The 17824-nt window shown below is 53.6% G+C and overlaps 1 protein-coding gene across 1 annotated transcript in view; it reads left to right on the top strand.

The window, feature by feature from the left end:
• SLC9A9 (solute carrier family 9 member A9) overlaps positions 1–17824 on the top strand; it is a 471491-nt gene that overhangs the window by 351304 nt on the left and 102363 nt on the right. The window contains exon 13 of the mRNA XM_066241551.1: positions 11056–11107. Within this exon, the coding sequence (XP_066097648.1) occupies positions 11056–11107 (52 nt within the window). The remainder of the gene's footprint in view (positions 1–11055; positions 11108–17824) is intronic.

The following is a 17824-nucleotide window of genomic DNA, read 5'->3' as shown; positions in this document are numbered from 1 at the left end:
ATTCAGCGGAAGTCTCGTGTATCAATCACAGTGTGTTAAACTCAAGGTGATGATGTTTCCCATGGTTTCAACTTTGGAATTTCCCAAGTTTTTCTACGAGTCTGCAAATAATATTGGGTAGTAAAGTTTGCTATAGAATTATATTGGGAAACAGAAATATGTAAGCCGAGTTTTTTAATAGTATTAGCAAAAGAAATGATTATTACTTTTTTTTAAAGGATGACGTGAAACTTTTATTTTAAAACCTTATCTTTGATCTCTTTTTACCAAAAAAAAATACACACACATATATGTATACACATACATACACACACATATGTATATACACACACATACATATACACACATACACACATACATATACATACACATACGTATACACACATGTGTGTATACACATACACATACATATACACACATATACACATGCACATACATATACACACATGTATGTATACGCATACATATACACACATATATGTATATTCATACACACATATATACACATACACACGCATACACATATATGTATACACATACACACATACATATACACACATATATGTCCACACATACATATGCATGCATATATGTATATACATACACACATATATACACATACACACACATACACACATATATGTATACACATACACACATACATATACACACATATATGTATACACACATACACACACACACACAGCCATTGGACTCAAACCCTCTCGCTATTTATCTACAACGCCTTTCTGCCAACTCAAAGAATCATGGGTTCATAATGAGGAAAAAAGATTCTTTAAAAAGAAAAGACACATTAGTCATGCTTCTGTCTTCATGCATTACTTATGAGATCAGTTAGACAGGAGAGAAAAGACGTCCCAAGCAGAATGTTTTATGATACAAAATATCTCTCTCTCCCCTCCTGTCACTTTAAAAAAAAAAGAAGTTGACTTTGACCTTGCTTTGCTCGTCCCCACATGTTGTAGATCCTGGTGGACTGCAGTGGCCGGGGTGCTTTGCTCGTCCCCACATGTTGTAGGTCCTGGTGGACTGCAGTGGCCTGGGGCAGGGCTCTGGGGCCAGCTGCCTGGGGTTGAATCATCCCGACTCCGCCCCTGGAGAGCTTTGCAGCCATGGTCTGCTCACTCAGCCCCTTGGCCCCTCCCTGGTCTCTTCTGTCCACTGGGGATTATAACACAAACTCCCTCAGAGGGTCATTGTGAGGACTGAATGAGTTCCTGTGTGGGCAGCGTACACAGGACTTACCTCGGCGCCCAGCGCGTGCTCAGTACCCAAGGAGGGTTCGCTCTTACCGTCACGAACAGTCACCCGCAGCTCCCCTTAATAATTTCCCCTCCTGGTGCCTTTCTCCCGAGGCCGCACTGCCCATTGTCTAAATGACCAGCTTCCTTCCCACAGGCTGGCCACAGAAGGGCCATCGTAAAATGTCTACTTGACCCTGAGCCAACAGAGTTTCTCAGGCATGCCACGCGGGGGTGTGTGTCTGAAAAATATTAAGACTATGTGAGTCTACACTGAGGTTAAAAAAAGATGAGGGATGAACAAGAATGGAAAGGCTGGGGGTGGGGGGTGGGGGGGGGCGTGGGTGGACACTTCGGGGAGAAGGTCATGGAAGTGCTGACACATTTCCCGGAAACCGAGAGCTCCCTGAACTCTGAGCAGAGTCTCTTCAGCAAAGAAACTGGAGAACTGCCGCATGGTGCTTCTTCTAAACCCAGAGCAGCTTGGAATTTCTCCGTGGCTTCACGGGGAGGGGCCCACACGGTGCCCAGCTCCTGACGGGGTATAAAAAGGGTCGACTAAAGACACTTCTTTTTTTTTTAGTCGTTCATGTTCTTGAGAGTCAAGTGTCTGCTACCACCTGAGCCAGTGCTGGTCAGCAAACAGCGATGACACCCTCGTGTGCGTTTTTAAATTGTTAATTATCACAAAAGAAGCAACGACAGCCCAGCAGCCGTGTGCCAGTTCCTACGTCTGGAAGTTGAACTGAGAGGATTGCCTCTCGTCTCAGCAAGGACGTGATGGATTCTCGGGCACGTAGCAATAGGTATCGCACCAGATACGGCCTTTTCCCTCTCCCTCCGAAGGGCTGACACCATTGTGTCACCAATACAGATGGTGCGTCAGAAATTCTCCGTCTTCTGAGAAGAAATGGAAAAACTTAGTTTGTCTTTTTAGTCGGAGGCAGGGGTCTCCTGGGGTCAAGGTTAGCGCGCAGGCCAACCGGGGTGTTTGTCTATTCTACAAGGGGAATGGCGGGGGAGGGGGTGGAACCCATTTTATCGCGCTGGCAATGGTCATCGCGAACCTCTAAAACCTTTCTAAAGTAGCGTTTTTCAAAGACTGCCAAATGAGAGAGCAAAGTGGGTTTGTCACAGCCATCTGCTCAGGTGTCAGGCCAGGCTCACAGGGGAAGAGCCCAGGTCTTTAGAACTGAATTGCATTAGTGGAGATGGACCCCTTCCCCCTAAAAATGCATCAAAAGATAACTCGCAAAACCTTCGCCTGACTCCCCACCCCCAAACCCAGCTTCGCCGGCGGGGGTGTTGCCGCTGATGTGACGTATCCAAAGGGAAGAAGAGGAATACGTTGAAAGAAGGAACGCCTGCCCGCCACCTGTACAGTTTCCTTTCCAACCAGAGCACTGGCTTCCACTCCACTTGTGAAACGTCCCTGTTAAATTCCATTAGCCGCGCTTGGTCATGGGTGCGCTTTAATCCTTTGTCACGGCCGTGCGTGTGTATTTTTTAAACTGCTTTAAGAAACCTCGTGTCAATGTGAGAACCACTTTCTTTTTTACAATAATGCTTCCATTATTCCTAGTGCAACATTTTGACCCAATAATAATGACTATGTGGAGTCAAAAAAAGAAAAAAAAGAAAGAAAAGATCTAATTCCCATGAGGTCCCAGACAAAGCTCAGTGTCTATCCAAAGATTATCAACATAGTTGCATTATCTTAAACGTTCCCCCATGACGTCTGCTGCCGTTTGCCTGAGCAGCAGGATTGGCCATTTAGCAAATGTTTTCTCGCTGAATTATATTCCTGGCTGAACAGGTCACAAGGGGTGCACTCGATCTGGCTCTCCCGCGTAGGCCCTGAGGGGAACACGGGTCACCGCGATTCCTGTCACTGGGCACTGTGTCATAAAACGGTATTACTCACTGGTTTATAGGTCGTGGGACAGGAAGAACTTGACGGTTGCCAGCTCATTTAAATCCGCCAGAATCCTAGGTGGATGCTTTTATTGTCCCCACTTTACAGGACAACCCAGTCGGTCATAGAGGAAGCAGGCTGCGTTCCCACAGCCGGGGAGGGCGCCAGCTGGACTGAACCCACGGCCAGTGCCTTAACCACTTTACTCTCCCTGTTCCTGCTCGTGGCTGTTTCTCTTTTGAGGTTTTTTATTGTTGGGAGAGATAAGTTGTCTTTTTTTTTTCATTTGGAAAAATATCGAATGTAAACGTAGCTGAGCCGTTCGGAAGACGGTCGCCCCACGCGTCATCACTGGGAAACGCACGGGAGCAGCGTTTCAACAAACCAGACGCTCTCCAGTTGACCGGAATACAGTCGCCCAATCAGGAGTGTAACCCCCAGCTGACTTCCCTCCGAGCCTCACACCCCGTCCGTGTCTGACCAGGTCGCCCCGTCATGCCCTTTAGAGTGAAGGCTGCCATTCAAACCCGGGGGGTGCGTTCACGTCTCACTTCTCATCGGTCCCTTTGGATCAGAACCCGTCTCTTTCCTTTTTTAAAAACAATTTTTTAAAGACTTTATTCAATTTTCAGAGAGGAAAGAGAAGTGGGGGGGGAAAGAGGGAGAGAGAGAGAGAGAGAGAGAGAGAGAGAGAGAGAGAGAGAGAGAGAAAGGAGGGAGAAGCAGGAAGCATCAACTCCCATATGTGCCTTGACCAGGCAAGCCCAGGGTTTCGAGCCTGTAACCTCAGTGTTCCAGGTCAATGCTTTATTCACTGCGCCACCACAGGTCAGGCATTTTCTTTTTTTTTTTTTAAGTGAGAGGTGAGGAGATAGTGAGACAGACTCCCTCATGCGCCCCAACTGGGATCCATCCAACAACACTTGTCTGGAGCTGATGCTTGAATCAACCGAGCTATTTTTAGCACCTGAGGCTGACATACCCAACCAAGCCATCCACAGCACCCGGGGCCAATGCTCAAACCCATCGACCCACTGGCTGTGGGAGGGAAAAAGAGAGAGAAGGAGGAGGGGGAGGGGTGGAGAAGCAGATGGTCACTTCTCCTGTGTGCCCTGACTGGGAATCAAACCCAGGACAACCATACACCAGGCTGATGCTTTATCCACTGAGTCAACCAGCCAAGGCCCTGAAACACTTTTTTAATCTTTTGTTCACTTTCATGATCTTGACACTTTGGAAGGTGACAGGCCAGCTATTAGGTAGACGTCCCTCACTGGGGGAGTGTCTGACGTGTCCCGGGGTCCTGGCCCTATAGCAGGAGGACCACAGAAACGATGCTAAGTCTTCCCACTGCGTGCTCTCAGGGACACACGAGGTGGACTTGTCACATTCTTGGTGATCTTCACTTTGATAGGTCCATTAACATGGCATCAACCGTATTTATTCTCTGCAAGGTTACTTTTTTTTTTTTTACTCCACATGATTAATCATAAGTAGCCGGTGGGGAGGACCTCTGAAGGTCTGTCACTGCTCCAGCCACTGCTCCAGCCCTGGGTGGGGAGGACCTCTGAAGGTCTGTCACTGCTCCAGCCACTGCTCCAGCCCCGGGTGGGGAGGACCTCTGAAGGTCTGTCACTGCTCCAGCCCTGGGTGGGGAGGACCTCTGAAGCTCTGTCACTGCTCCAGCCCCGGGTGGGGAGGACCTCTGAAGGTCTGTCACTGCTCCAGCCCTGGGTGGGGAGGACCTCTGAAGGTCTGTCACTGCTCCAGCCCTGGGTGGGGAGGACCTCTGAAGGTCTGTCACTGCTCCAGCCCTGGGTGGGGAGGACCTCTGAAGGTCTGTCACTGCTCCAGCCCCGGGTGGGGAGGACCTCTGAAGGTCTGTCACTGCTCCAGCCCCGGGTGGGGAGGACCTCTGAAGGTCTGTCACTGCTCCAGCCACTGCTCCAGCCCCGGGTGGGGAGGACCTCTGAAGCTCTGTAACTGCTCCAGCCCTGGGTGGGGAGGACCTCTGAAGGTCTGTCACTGCTCCAGCCCTGGGTGGGGAGGACCTCTGAAGGTCTGTCACTACTCCAGCCCTGGGTGGGGAGGACCTCTGAAGGTCTGTCACTGCTCCAGCCCCGGGTGGGGAGGACCTCTGAAGGTCTGTCACTGCTCCAGCCACTGCTCCAGCCCCGGGTGGGGAGGACCTCTGAAGGTCTGTCACTGCTCCAGCCCCGGGTGGGGAGGACCTCTGAAGGTCTGTCACTGCTCCAGCCCTGGGTGGGGAGGACCTCTGAAGGTCTGTCACTGCTCCAGCCCTGGGTGGGGAGGACCTCTGAAGCTCTGTCACTGCTCCAGCCCTGGGTGGGGAGGACCTCTGAAGCTCTGTCACTGCTCCAGCCCTGACCCACTTTCATCCGTCCATCCATCGACACCAGCATGGATCCTGCTTGACCCAGCGGATCAGGATGCGTCACGACTGTCACTCATTTCGAAGTTCAGATTGTTTTCGACCCGCCCGTTGGGAGCCCCCTGCAACCCGTCTGCCCTGCCTCTTCCCTCTGTTCCGTTAGCTCCAGGGCACGCCCTGCTGGTTGGCACAGGAAGGTGACCAGGCTCATCTTGTGCCCGCCTGCTCCAGCCCTGGGTGGGGAGGACCTCTGAAGCTCTGTCACTGCTCCAGCCCTGGCCCCGGCCACTTCTCCAAGATCCCTGTCTCCTTCCAGACTGAGCCGCTGAAACCAAGGGATCTGGTCTCAGACGAGCTCGTGGCTGCCTCACGGCTGGACGGAGAGAATTAGGAGCTGTGTGCATGCATGTGCATGTGTGTGTGTGTGTGTGGAGAGAGAGAGAAATGCACATACGTGTTCATTCCTCTCTGTGTGTGGCTACAGTACATTTACAGGAGTTTGCAGCAATGCAGTCAGTTCTAGCCCAATGCCTTTCCAGCCTCTCCCCTTTCCACCTCTGTGACTCTGTTCTCCGACAGTGAGCACCCCAACAGCCTGTGTTCTTTGCCATTCTCCTGCCTTGTCTGCCCCCAAGGGCTCAGAGAAAGTGGGGAGGGAAACTGGACAGAACAGCAGAAAAACAAGCAGGCGGGAGACTCAGTTTGGACCTCCTCTTCCAGCGCTGTGTGACCTAGAGCAAGTCGCTCAGCTGCTCTGATTTGCCGTCCTCCACCTGCAAACACAGCTGTGATCCTAACACCGGGGCCAGGAGGCCATACACGGGGGAGGTCAGAGCCGGCACCCGGGGCCAGACCGACCTGGACCCTCTCTGGCTCTGTGTTCGCCATAAAGTGACTCGACTTCTCTGAGCCTTGTTTCCTCATCTCTAAGACGGGACGAATGCTTCCACTGAACCCCCAGGCAGTTGCGATGTTTCAAATGCTTGCCGAACCGCTTGGCACGGTGCCTGACATTTAGAAACAATTCTTAATAATTCTCTTCACCTTGCTCCTCACCGCCTATGACGTGACAGTAACAAAACAACTAGTCAACTAGTCCAACCCAAGTTAAAATCACCCTGTAGTTTCTCGAGTGTTGTCCACGGTTCACCTTCTAAAGTGACAATGGGGTATATAATAGGGTGTGTTTTCTGTGGGGGGGGGGGGGTTATGGCATTTGCACCCTCCCTGACTATTCCCCAGCTGAGCTAGAACTAGGAAGAAGAGAGGCAGGGATAGACTTAAGAGAATTTGCCATGGAGTTTTAACTGTCACATGTAACTGTGTCACAACCACTAACGGGGGCTTCGGTGGACTGAGTGCCTATTGTGCTAGGAACCTGACGAGCTCGGGGCTGATTCTGAATTCCCTGCACGGAAGGTACCGCTTTCTCCCGCTTCATAAATTAGAAGACGCTCTTCAGAAAGCTTCCGTGTCTCCCCAAAGGCTGCCCAGCCCGGGAGAGCCCGGCCCGGCTGGGGTTCAGTGTCAGGGGCCCCACACCCTCTGCCCCCTGCTCAGCCCGCTGTCTGCCTCACTCACCTGTCTCAGAGCGACAGGCCCGGCTGGGGTTCAGTGTCAGGGGCCCCACACCCTCTGCCCCCTGCTCAGCCCGCTCTCCGCCTCACTCACCTGTCACAGAGCGACAGGCCCGGCTGGGGTTCAGTGTCAGGGGCCCCACACCCTCTGCCCCCTGCTCAGCCCGCTCTCCGCCTCACTCACCTGTCACAGAGCGACAGGCCCGGCTGGGGTTCAGTGTCAGGGGCCCCACACCCTCTGCCCCCTGCTCAGCCCGCTGTCTGCCTCACTCACCTGTCACAGAGCGACAGGCCCGGCTGGGGTTCAGTGTCAGGGGCCCCACACCCTCTGCCCCCTGCTCAGCCCGCTCTCCGCCTCACTCACCTGTCACAGAGCGACAGGCCCGGGACGTGACCCCGTCCACCTGACTGTGGAACTCTGCCTGCATCCCCTTTGCTCAAAGGGACAAATTCGGTTGGCTGAAGACGAGCTCGGAACACCATCTCCCGTCCCCCAGCATGGCCTCGCTCCCTGCTCGGGAGATGCCAGTTCCTGGAAGGACGGGCGCCCCGACACGCCGGCCACCAAACCACGTTGCCGTGACGGTCCCCGCGCGCCTGCCTCGCCCTCCTGACCAGTGATCCTGCTGGTCCTCGGGCCACCAAACCACGTTGCCGTGACGGTCCCCGCGCGCCTGCCTCGCCCTCCTGACCAGCGATCCTGCCGGTCCTCGGGCCACCTCTCAGGCCGTCCTGACAGCCGCGGGGATGGCCACTGTGCCTCCCCAGCCGGTTCCCTCAGCAGCTCCAGTCTGTTCAGCTCACGTCCATTCACGGAGCACGCACTGGCGGACAGGGACGGCCGTGGCCTTCACACTCACTCGCCGCGGGCTCACGGGCTCACCAGAGCAGCGGCCAGTCCGCACACGCCCCGTTGGTCACCTTACTGTCACCGAATCTTTTTGACATGTAGCTGGGTTTAGACACACAGAGACTGACCGTTGGACACACAGAGACTGACCTTGTGTTGCAGTCGCCTGCGCTGCGCAGTGACATGCCGGGGGAGGGGGGTGCCTCCCGGGGACAGCGGGCGATGTCACTGAGCCCAGGAGAGGACCGGGCGAGACCAGGGTGGGGGGCCTAAGCTAGCCCACATCGGCGTCTGCTCGGCCGTGACGTCGCCTGACAATGCGTTTCTCACTCTGCGTCCCCGTCCTTCAGCGACAGGTGACGAGAGTGCCACCATTGTCTCCGGGGTTGTGGCGTTTCCTGCCGAGGCCCCTGACGGACTGGCCTTGATTCTCCGTGGCCTCTGGTTTCCCGCCGGCTTACGGAGCTGAGGCCGCCGACGGCCGGCCGACCCCTGTGGGCTCAGCGGTACGAGGCCTCCCGGTTCCTCACACGCGCCTTCAGTTTCACACAGAGGAGACACCTGCTTGGTCACGCATTAGAATTACAACAAGCTGATCCACTGGCAGGGACACAGTGTTTTGCTTTGTTTTGTTTGTTTCTGGGCAGGGCCCTGGGTTCTGAGAGCCCCTCGCTGCCCAGGCCGAGCGCCCAGAGCGAGGGCCTCACGGTGAGAGGACAGAAGAGGCCTTGACAAGCTGTGACCTCTCTCCCTGTGCTTGCGGCTGAGGGCAGAGACGCGGGTCTGCGTGTGTGTGCGTCTCACCCCAGCGTCTCACGGACTCTCTCTGTGTACCCGGCGTGGGCCTGGGCGTGGTGGCCTGGAGCCCCCTCCCCCCGGGAGGCTCGCCACGCCTGAAGCACAGGATGTGCGTCCGCGTTGGTGTCTGTGCCAGGCGCTCATGCCCTGGTGTTTACTGTCCCCAGGACATGATGTTTGCAATGTACTGATGTGTCCCCACACGTACTTCCAAGTTGTCAGACGCTGTGTGCTCTGTCCCCACGGCTCCTCGCCCTGTCCGGGGCGTGCCGACCTCTCTTGACCCTGAGGGTAACCTTCCACGGGAGCAGAAGGCACAGGGGGGACGTCGCCGTGAAGCTCAGATGAGGGGCCCTGGCCGGTTGGCTCAGTGGGCACGGCCATGGCGGGCACAGCCCTCGTGGGCTTTACGGTTGCGGGAGGCACTCTAGCCAAAACCATCAGGGAACACTAAGGATGGGGTTTGACCGGGTGTCGTTGACCCCTCAACAATTGGAGGCCAGGTGGTCCTACGTCCTAGGCTTCCAGCGAAGGCTGGTGTGTCACCAGAGCGCTGGCTTGCCCAGCACAGCGGGGTACACCTGGCAAGGGGAGCACAGGGTGGACAGGGCTGTCAGCCCCTGGGAGCCTCACAGACAGGGGTCAGGTGACCACAGACAGAGGTCAGGTGACCAGACAGGGGTCAGGTGACCATAGACAGGGGGTCAGGTGACCAGGGCAAGGGTCAGGTGACCACAGACAGGGGTCAGGTGACCATAGGCAGGGGTCAGGTGACCACAGACAGGGGTCAGGTGACCACAGGCAGGGGTCAGGTGACCACAGACAGGGGTCAGGTGACCACAGGCAGGGGTCAGGTGACCACAGACAGAGGTCAGGTGACCAGACAGGGGTCAGGTGACCACAGACAGGGGTCAGGTGACCATAGGCAGGGGTCCTATCTGGGGGAGCCTGCTCCAGCCTGGTCCCCCATTCCCAGAGCAGGGGTCGCAGGGTCTGTCCCTCGCGGATCGCTCTTTGGGGGGCTGCGGAGGGCTGTTCCCTGAGGGCTCCTGTCCCGGGCCTCCTGCTAGGAAGGGCGGCTGCTGGTGCTCCACCTCCCGCTGGGCGGAGGTGCGGCCGGCCATGGACCTGTTTCGAGTTCTTTTGTTGTTTTTTTAAGTTGTAGACATTTAAATACGAATGTACGGGGCAGGCAGGAGGCTGGGGGTGCAGGGGTGGGGGTGCACAGACACCTCATTTCCTCCCTGGATAGATCGTCTTTACATCAGTAACCTTGAACGTGAGGTCTCGTTAACCCGTTTCCCCCTCCGACTCACAGTCACCCAGTGGGAGCTCAGGGGCATGAAGGAGCCTTTTGTTCTGTGAACTGCGTCCCCGTAACTGACCTCTTCCCTGCCTGGGTCCCTACATCCCGTCCCCAACAAATGAGCTCAGGCAGAAAGTGAGACTGAGACGGAGTGTGGTTGCCTCAAACAACCCAGTCCAATTCGTGGGGGTACCATGATGCCTGCTAACGGGGTACGGGGTTTGGGACACCGTGTACCCGTGAGGCTTTACCTAGCGCACATCGGCGTCGGGAAGACCACGTTTGGCCCGGAGAAGAGGGGGTCAGAAAGCCCTGAGTCTCCCGCACGCACACATGGTGTGAGATGGATGGCCAGTGCTCCTTAAACGCCCTACAGGTCCTACGCTAAGTGGTTCTCATTGCGAATAAGAACGTGGTGAGGGGTCACTGGTCCAGCGAGGTCACCACCTGTCCTACCTCAGACAGTGGCTGGGGAATGACAGTATCCGTGGGCCATTGTTGTTTCAGATATCACCATCATTACTTTATAATAATGGGCAATGATACTCTTAGCACTGATCGCTTAAAATGTTTTATGTGAATTTTCGTGTCTTGGTAATATCAACCTTCTTTGGCTCGAGGAAGGGTGTTTTTTTTTTTAATGGAATGTATTGAGGGGTCACTAGTTCGCATCATTATGCAGGTTACAGGCGCCCAGTTCTACCACACGTCTCTGAGCCCCGTGTTGTGTGTCCAGCCCGACTCGGTCAAGTCTCCATCCGCCGCCCGAACCTCCTCCGCCTGTCAGCGCCCCACGCCGGCCGCTCTGTTGATTCGGGAAGAGCTGAGCCGGCTTCTTGCCGGAGTTCTCCTCTGCTCCGTGTTGTGCTTGGTTCGGCTGATCGGACACGCCAGACCGCCTGGTCCTTGTCTCACCCTCAGCGAGGTCGTGACCGTGTTCCCTTCTCTTCCGCAGAGTGGGTGTGGACCTGGAGGAAGACCAGAAGGAGGAGCCCGCCTCGCACCAGGCAAGTCAGAGACGCCAGTGCGTCCAGCACAGGGGCGGGGCGGGCTCTGCGCCAGCGTGCGGCCGTGCGCTCGGGCTAAAGGCGGCTGCTTCCACAGATAACACCGGTCAGATGCCCGACCAGGCGGGAGCATGGGGGATAGAGCGTCAGCCTGGGATGCTGAGGACCCGGGTTTAAAACCCTGAGGTCACTGGCTTGAGCGCGGGGTCACTGGCTGGAGCGCGGGGTCACAGACAGGACCCCATGGTTGCTGGCTTAAAGCCCCAGGTCGCTGGCTTGAGCAAGGGGTCACTGGCTCAGCTATAGTTCCCCAGTCAAGGCACATAGGAAAAAGCAACCAATGAACAACTAAGGTGCCTCAACTATGAGTTGATGCTTCTCTCTCTCCCTTCCTCTCTGTCTGTTCACTCTTCTCTCTCTCTCTCTCTCTCTCTCTCTCTCAAAAGAAACCCCAATTAGATGACTAACACCCCCCGAGGTTAGTCAGCAAGCTCTGCATACCCGGGGCCCTCTGTGTGGCAGCAGGAAGCCCGATACCGCAGTGCAGGAGCAAGATCAAAGCTCAACGCTCTTAGAATCGGACAGCGTGGAGTTCAAATCCCGGCTGGCTAAGTGACCTCAGGGAAATGTGCTCAGCGCACGTCCGATGCATGTGGGCATCGATCACAGGGACCCGTTTCCGTGGTGTGACTTCTCACTCGTCAGCTCTCAGGGTGCAGAAGTATTGGAACTTGGCGCGGGCACAGGGGACCTGTCGAGGGTCAGCCACTCCCGGCTCAGCTGAGCACCCACGATCTGCAGAGACCCGAGAGTCCTCGGGAGATATTTTTTTCAGAACAATCCGGTCTTCCCTCCGGAAGGGGAAGTGTGTTCTCCAGACCCTGGGCATGCACCTGACCTCAGAGTAGCACGTAGCACCGCAGCTCTGTGCCCGCGGTGTGTAGCTCAGCACTTGAGCGACGGAGCCAGGACGCTGCACCTTTCGCCGAAACGGCAGGTAGACAGACATATCGCACCGCGTCTTAGACACGTGATGTCGCTTGGAGGATCGCGCACGATCGTAGCTGAGCGTGAGGAAGAACCGTGTCTGTTGTTTTGTGGGTTTTTCCTACAGCACCACCAATGGCGGGCGGGTCAGCCTCGCGGCTTCCGGGTCCATCTAGACAGACATGAGCAAGGAAGGGTCCTGTGCTGCAGAGACGGGGCTGGAAACTGGCGTTAGGGACCCTCCTGGCTCACAGGTACTTTTAATATTTGTGCCAAGGCCAGGCCGGTGCCGTGAACTGCAGGCCTGGGCGCAGCCCGGGGGCCAGCGCATGGGGATGAGGGCCAGCTGGGTGCCCGCACGGGGGGACCGGAGCCCATCTCCTCAGGCTGCGGGGCTGTCCTGAGTGGTCAGGAAGCGCTGGTGGGGGCAGACGTTTCCAAAGCTGCTTCACCACGTGTAGGTCAACTGAGCCATTCTCCTAGTTTCCAGGGAAACTTTCTTTAAAACAAAAATATTCTCTTTTTTTTAAAGAAAACTTATTTAGGAAGTCAAGTTTAATGGGATAACATTAATCACTGAGAGCACACAGGCTGCAGGTCAACATCTCAGTAGCATTTGAACCGTTGATTGTGCCGTGGGCCCATCACCCAAAGTCAAATCATTGCCCGTCATCATCTACAGTGTGTCCGTGAAGTCACGGTGCACTTTTGACCGGTCACAGGAAAGCAACAAAAGACGATAGAAATGTGAAATCTGCACCAAATAAAAGGAAAACCCTCCCAGTTTCATACCTATTCAGTGCAGTTCGATGTGGGCTCACACACAGGTTTTTTAGGGCTCCTTAGGAAGCTATCCCGTATAGCCTCTACAGACTCATCACTGACTGATGGCCTACCAGAACGGGGTTTCTCCACCAAACTGCCGGTTTCCTTCAACTGCTTATCCCACCGAGTAATGTTATTCCTATGTGGTGGCGCTTCGTTATAAACATGCTGATATTTACGTTGCACTTTGGTCACAGATTTGAATTTAGCGAGCCACAGAACACACTGAACTTTCCTCTGTACCGTCCACATCTCGACCAGCATGGCCGTGGGCTGCTCCGCTGTATACATGGTGTTACATCATCATCTGCGCATGCGCACATGCTGCCACATCATCCTACAGAAACTAGGAGGGTTTTCCTTTTATTTGGTGCAGATTTCACATTCTATCCTCTTTTGTTGCTTTCCTGTGACTGGTCAGAAGTGCACCATGACTTTACGGACACACTGTATTTGTCCCTCTTTACTCTCTGCCCTCCCCCCCTCCCCCTGGTCACCACTTCACTTTCATCCACGTCCATGAGTCTCAGCTTTGCATCCCACCTATGTGTGGAATCATACAGTTTTTAGCTTTTTCCGAATTGCTTATTTCACTCAATACAATGTCCTCAAGGTCCATTTATGTTGTTGTAAATGTCACTTGTCATCCTTTCTTATGGCTGAGCAGTATTCCGCAGTATATTTGTATCACATCTTCTTTAGCCAGTCCTTTACTGAGGGACACTTGGGTGGTGTCCACATCTTGGCCACTGTGAATAATGCTGCAGTGAACATGGGTTGCCTTCTTTTATATCTTTTTCTTTAAAAGAAAAAAAAGGGGGTAAGAGCATTCTTTCTCTTCTTCTAACTACTTAATATTTTACAACCCCCTATAATTATTAGTAAGATTATCTACTAGCCTGATAAGGCCTTCCTTTCACAATGTAAATGTATGTAAAACTTGAGCTCATTCACACCCTTGTTAATTCAGTAATAACCCTTACCTGAAGATTCCTAAACCACCAGAAAACTCTTCTGTTGCTGAGTAGATGGGTGGGTGTGATGCAGTGTGGTGTAAACTCCGTGGTGTTTGGATCTCAGGCTGGGTCTTCACGTCTTTGAACCTGGTCTCCCCGTGTGTGTGTGTGTGTGTGTGTGTGTGTGTCTGTGTGTGTGTCTGTGTGTGTGTGTGTCTGTGTGTATGTATGTGTCTGTGTGTGTGTCTGTGTGTGTGTGCGTGTGTCTGAGTGTGTGTGTCTGTGTGTATGCGCGTGTGTCTGAGTGTGTGTGTCTGTGTCTGTGTGTGTCTGTCTGTGTGTGTGTGTGTCTGTGTGTGTCTGTGTGTGTCTGTGTGTGTCTGTCTGTGTGGACTGCGGATAGTAACAATGTCTCCTCCTCCAAGCTGCTGTGGCGATGAAGCGAGATTGTTATCTATAAAACAACCTGACTATTAAATTAGTTAAACCCATCTTCTCTTAGGAAAGAGCCGAGGCAGCTTATGCCACCACATATAATAAAATAATAGTAAAACATTTTTTTAAAGAATTTTAAAATTCAGTAAAAAAAAATTTAATAAGAGCAAAAAGTCAAAACCAGAGGAGAAAAAGGAATCACAAATCGTTAGATCATAAAGTCCTATCGACTTGCTCCAACTGAACCACTCGTAAGCTTCCTAACAGCCAAAACGAGGGGTGGGGAGAAATAAGAGCCCGCCGTAGACCGTAGACTGGTGGTGAGCACTGGAGGGAACACCACGCTCTCTCCCCAAGTGGCCCAGAACGCCAGAGGCGGCTGTGTCTTAGGAGCAGTCTCTCGCTGGGGCTTGCTGCGGAGGCCTGATAAGGAGCTATCTCAGTGTTCGCTAATAGTGTAGTTTGCCTATTCTGCGGCTGCTTAAAACTAATTTTAATTGTAAGAAGTCCCCTGGACGTGTTCTGAGCCATGGTGCTGCTGGCTATCACGGCGGCCACATTTCAGAAGGAGGTGTCCTCCGCGCCTTGGAGTAAGCCTCCTCTTCATTGCAAGTCCGGGAAACCACGGCTGAGGCTGTAAGAACAAACCCCGGCTCCCAAGCAGCTGCCACTCAGCCCAGACGGCTTGTGTCTTATTTATTTGGGGGTTGGGTTTTTTTTTTGTTGTTTTTGTTTTTTGGTATTTTCCAAACCATGTGTCAAGGACCTCTCTGCTCTCATTTGGCCTGAGAGGTCAGAGCTCATCACCAGCAGCCGTGGCTCAGCCGAACTGCAGAGCATAAACCCTAGGCTCAGGGGCATTGCACGGTCCCAGGGGGTTGCGTTAATTAAAACGGACTTGCGTTAACCAATAGGATCATCGTCGCACTGGTCAACCTCTTTTAAAAGAAAAGAATAAAGGGTACTAGCCTCACCAATCAAGAGCTAAACTTTCAGAGATAGTTACGGCCATTAGTGACCGTGTGCTCTCAAAATCAACAATCAACCTATTTTTAAAGAAATTTCCTCTATGTGGGGAACGTTGGGGGAGAAAAAGAGAAAAAAAAGCCCTTGGGAATTGTGAACGTGGAGCTGTGACTCACTAGCAGCATCGCCATCTCCCTTTTTGCTTTGAGAGGCCTCCAGCCTGCGGGCCGCCCAGCCCTCTTCCCCATACTGACCTCGAGGCATCCGGACGCACGCTGCGTGTGCCGCAGTTACACCTGAATACACACTCCAGATCGGATACTCTGAGAAACAGGAGGAACTGCAGTTGTGAATTCCCTTATGTAAACACACACACACACACACACACACACAGAGACACACCCTGCAGTCCCCTGCCCCGCCCCCTCAGGAAGCTGTCCTTGTCATGGAGTCCGTGTCCTCGGAAGCTCAGCGTCACAGGGAAGGTGACTCTCTAGGACCTCCACTGCCCGTATTCCTTCAACGGACGGGTCCTGCCTGCCTACCGAGAAGGGCCACCACCTGGAGGCCTCTCCTCCCCTCTCGCCCGCTGGTCCCGTCCACCCCAATGTGTGTGGGGTGCTGATGCCGTAGCCAACAAGGTTCTGTGCACCTTATCTACACTTACTCCCTCTGCAAGACAACCCTGAGTAGGGACGATTGCCACCCCGGTATTTCAAATGTGACCCCCATATATATTTGCATATGCCCCCCCCAAAAAAGTATTGCAAAAAATTACCCTAGGTCCAGTATCTCATGTTAGAGATTGAAGATTGTATACAAAATACAAAATGATACAGCCATTTACAGGCAGTAGTCAAGTTTTGGAGGAGTCAAAAGCTATATGTGGATTTTGACAGCCCAGGGGTTCATTGCCCCTAAACCTCTGGGTTGTTCAAAGATCAACATCACTAATGCACCACTTTGATCAGAAAAGCCTTAACCCGTAACGTAAGCAATCAAATTAGCAGATGTTTTTTATGTTCTCTGTATTATATACTGTATTGTTACAATTAATTCAGCAGGACAAAAGAAAATGTTACAAAGGACATCATAACAAATAGAAAATACATTCACCGTATTTATTGGAAAAAAATCTGCATGGGACTTTCCAGAGAAGATAGTGAAATAGGTCAACACTGTGACTACCACCTCCCACGACCACACCCAGCTGGACAGGAGTCCTGTAACCAAGGAGATACAGAAGAGGCCACTGTGACTACCGCCTCCCATGACCACACCCAGCTGGACAGGAGTCCTGTAACCAAGGAGATACAGAAGAGGCCACTGTGACTACCGCCTCCCATGACCACACCCAGCTGGACAGGAGTCCTGTAACCAAGGAGATACAGAAGAGGCCACTGTGACTACCACCTCCCATGACCACACCCAGCTGGACAGGAGTCCTGTAACCCAGGAGATACAGAAGAGGCCACTGTGACTACCACCTCTCATGACCACACCCAGCTGAGCAGGAGTCCTGTAACCCAGGAGATACAGAAGAGGCCACTGTGACTACCACCTCCCACGACCACACCCAGCTGAGCAGGAGTCCTGTAACCCAGGAGATACAGAAGAGGCCACTGTGACTACCACCTCCCACGATCACACCCAGCTGGACAGGAGTCCTGTAACCAAGGAGGTAGAGAAGAGGCCACTGTGACTACCACCTCCCACGACCACACCCAGCTGAGCAGGAGTCCTGTAACCCAGGAGATACAGAAGAGGCCACTGTGACTACCGCCTCCCATGACCACACCCAGCTGGACAGGAGTCCTGTAACCAAGGAGATACAGAAGAGGCCACTGTGACTACCACCTCCCATGACCACACCCAGCTGGACAGGAGTCCTGTAACCCAGGAGATACAGAAGAGGCCACTGTGACTACCACCTCCCACGACCACACCCAGCTGAGCAGGAGTCCTGTAACCCAGGAGATACAGAAGAGGCCACTGTGACTACCACCTCCCACGATCACACCCAGCTGGACAGGAGTCCTGTAACCAAGGAGGTAGAGAAGAGGCCACTGTGACTACCACCTCCCACGACCACACCCAGCTGGACAGGAGTCCTGTAACCCAGGAGATACAGAAGAGGCCACTATGACTACCACCTCCCACGACCACACCCAGCTGAGCAGGAGTCCTGTAACCCAGGAGATACAGAAGAGGCCACTGTGACTACCGCCTCCCATGACCACACCCAGCTGGACAGGAGTCCTGTAACCCAGGAGATACAGAAGAGGCCACTGTGACTACCACCTCCCACGACCACACCCAGCTGGACAGGAGTCCTGTAACCCAGGAGATACAGAAGAGGCCACTGTGACTACCGCCTCCCATGACCACACCCAGCTGAGCAGGAGTCCTGTAACCCAGGAGATACAGAAGAGGCCACTGTGACTACCGCCTCCCATGACCACACCCAGCTGGACAGGAGTCCTGTAACCCAGGAGATACAGAAGAGGCCACTGTGACTACCGCCTCCCATGACCACACCCAGCTGGAC

This window comes from Saccopteryx bilineata, chromosome 8 (assembly GCF_036850765.1).
Source record: "Saccopteryx bilineata isolate mSacBil1 chromosome 8, mSacBil1_pri_phased_curated, whole genome shotgun sequence".
In the NCBI taxonomy this organism is placed as follows: Eukaryota; Metazoa; Chordata; class Mammalia; order Chiroptera; family Emballonuridae; genus Saccopteryx; species Saccopteryx bilineata.
This window is presented reverse-complemented; position numbering and strand designations above follow the sequence as displayed.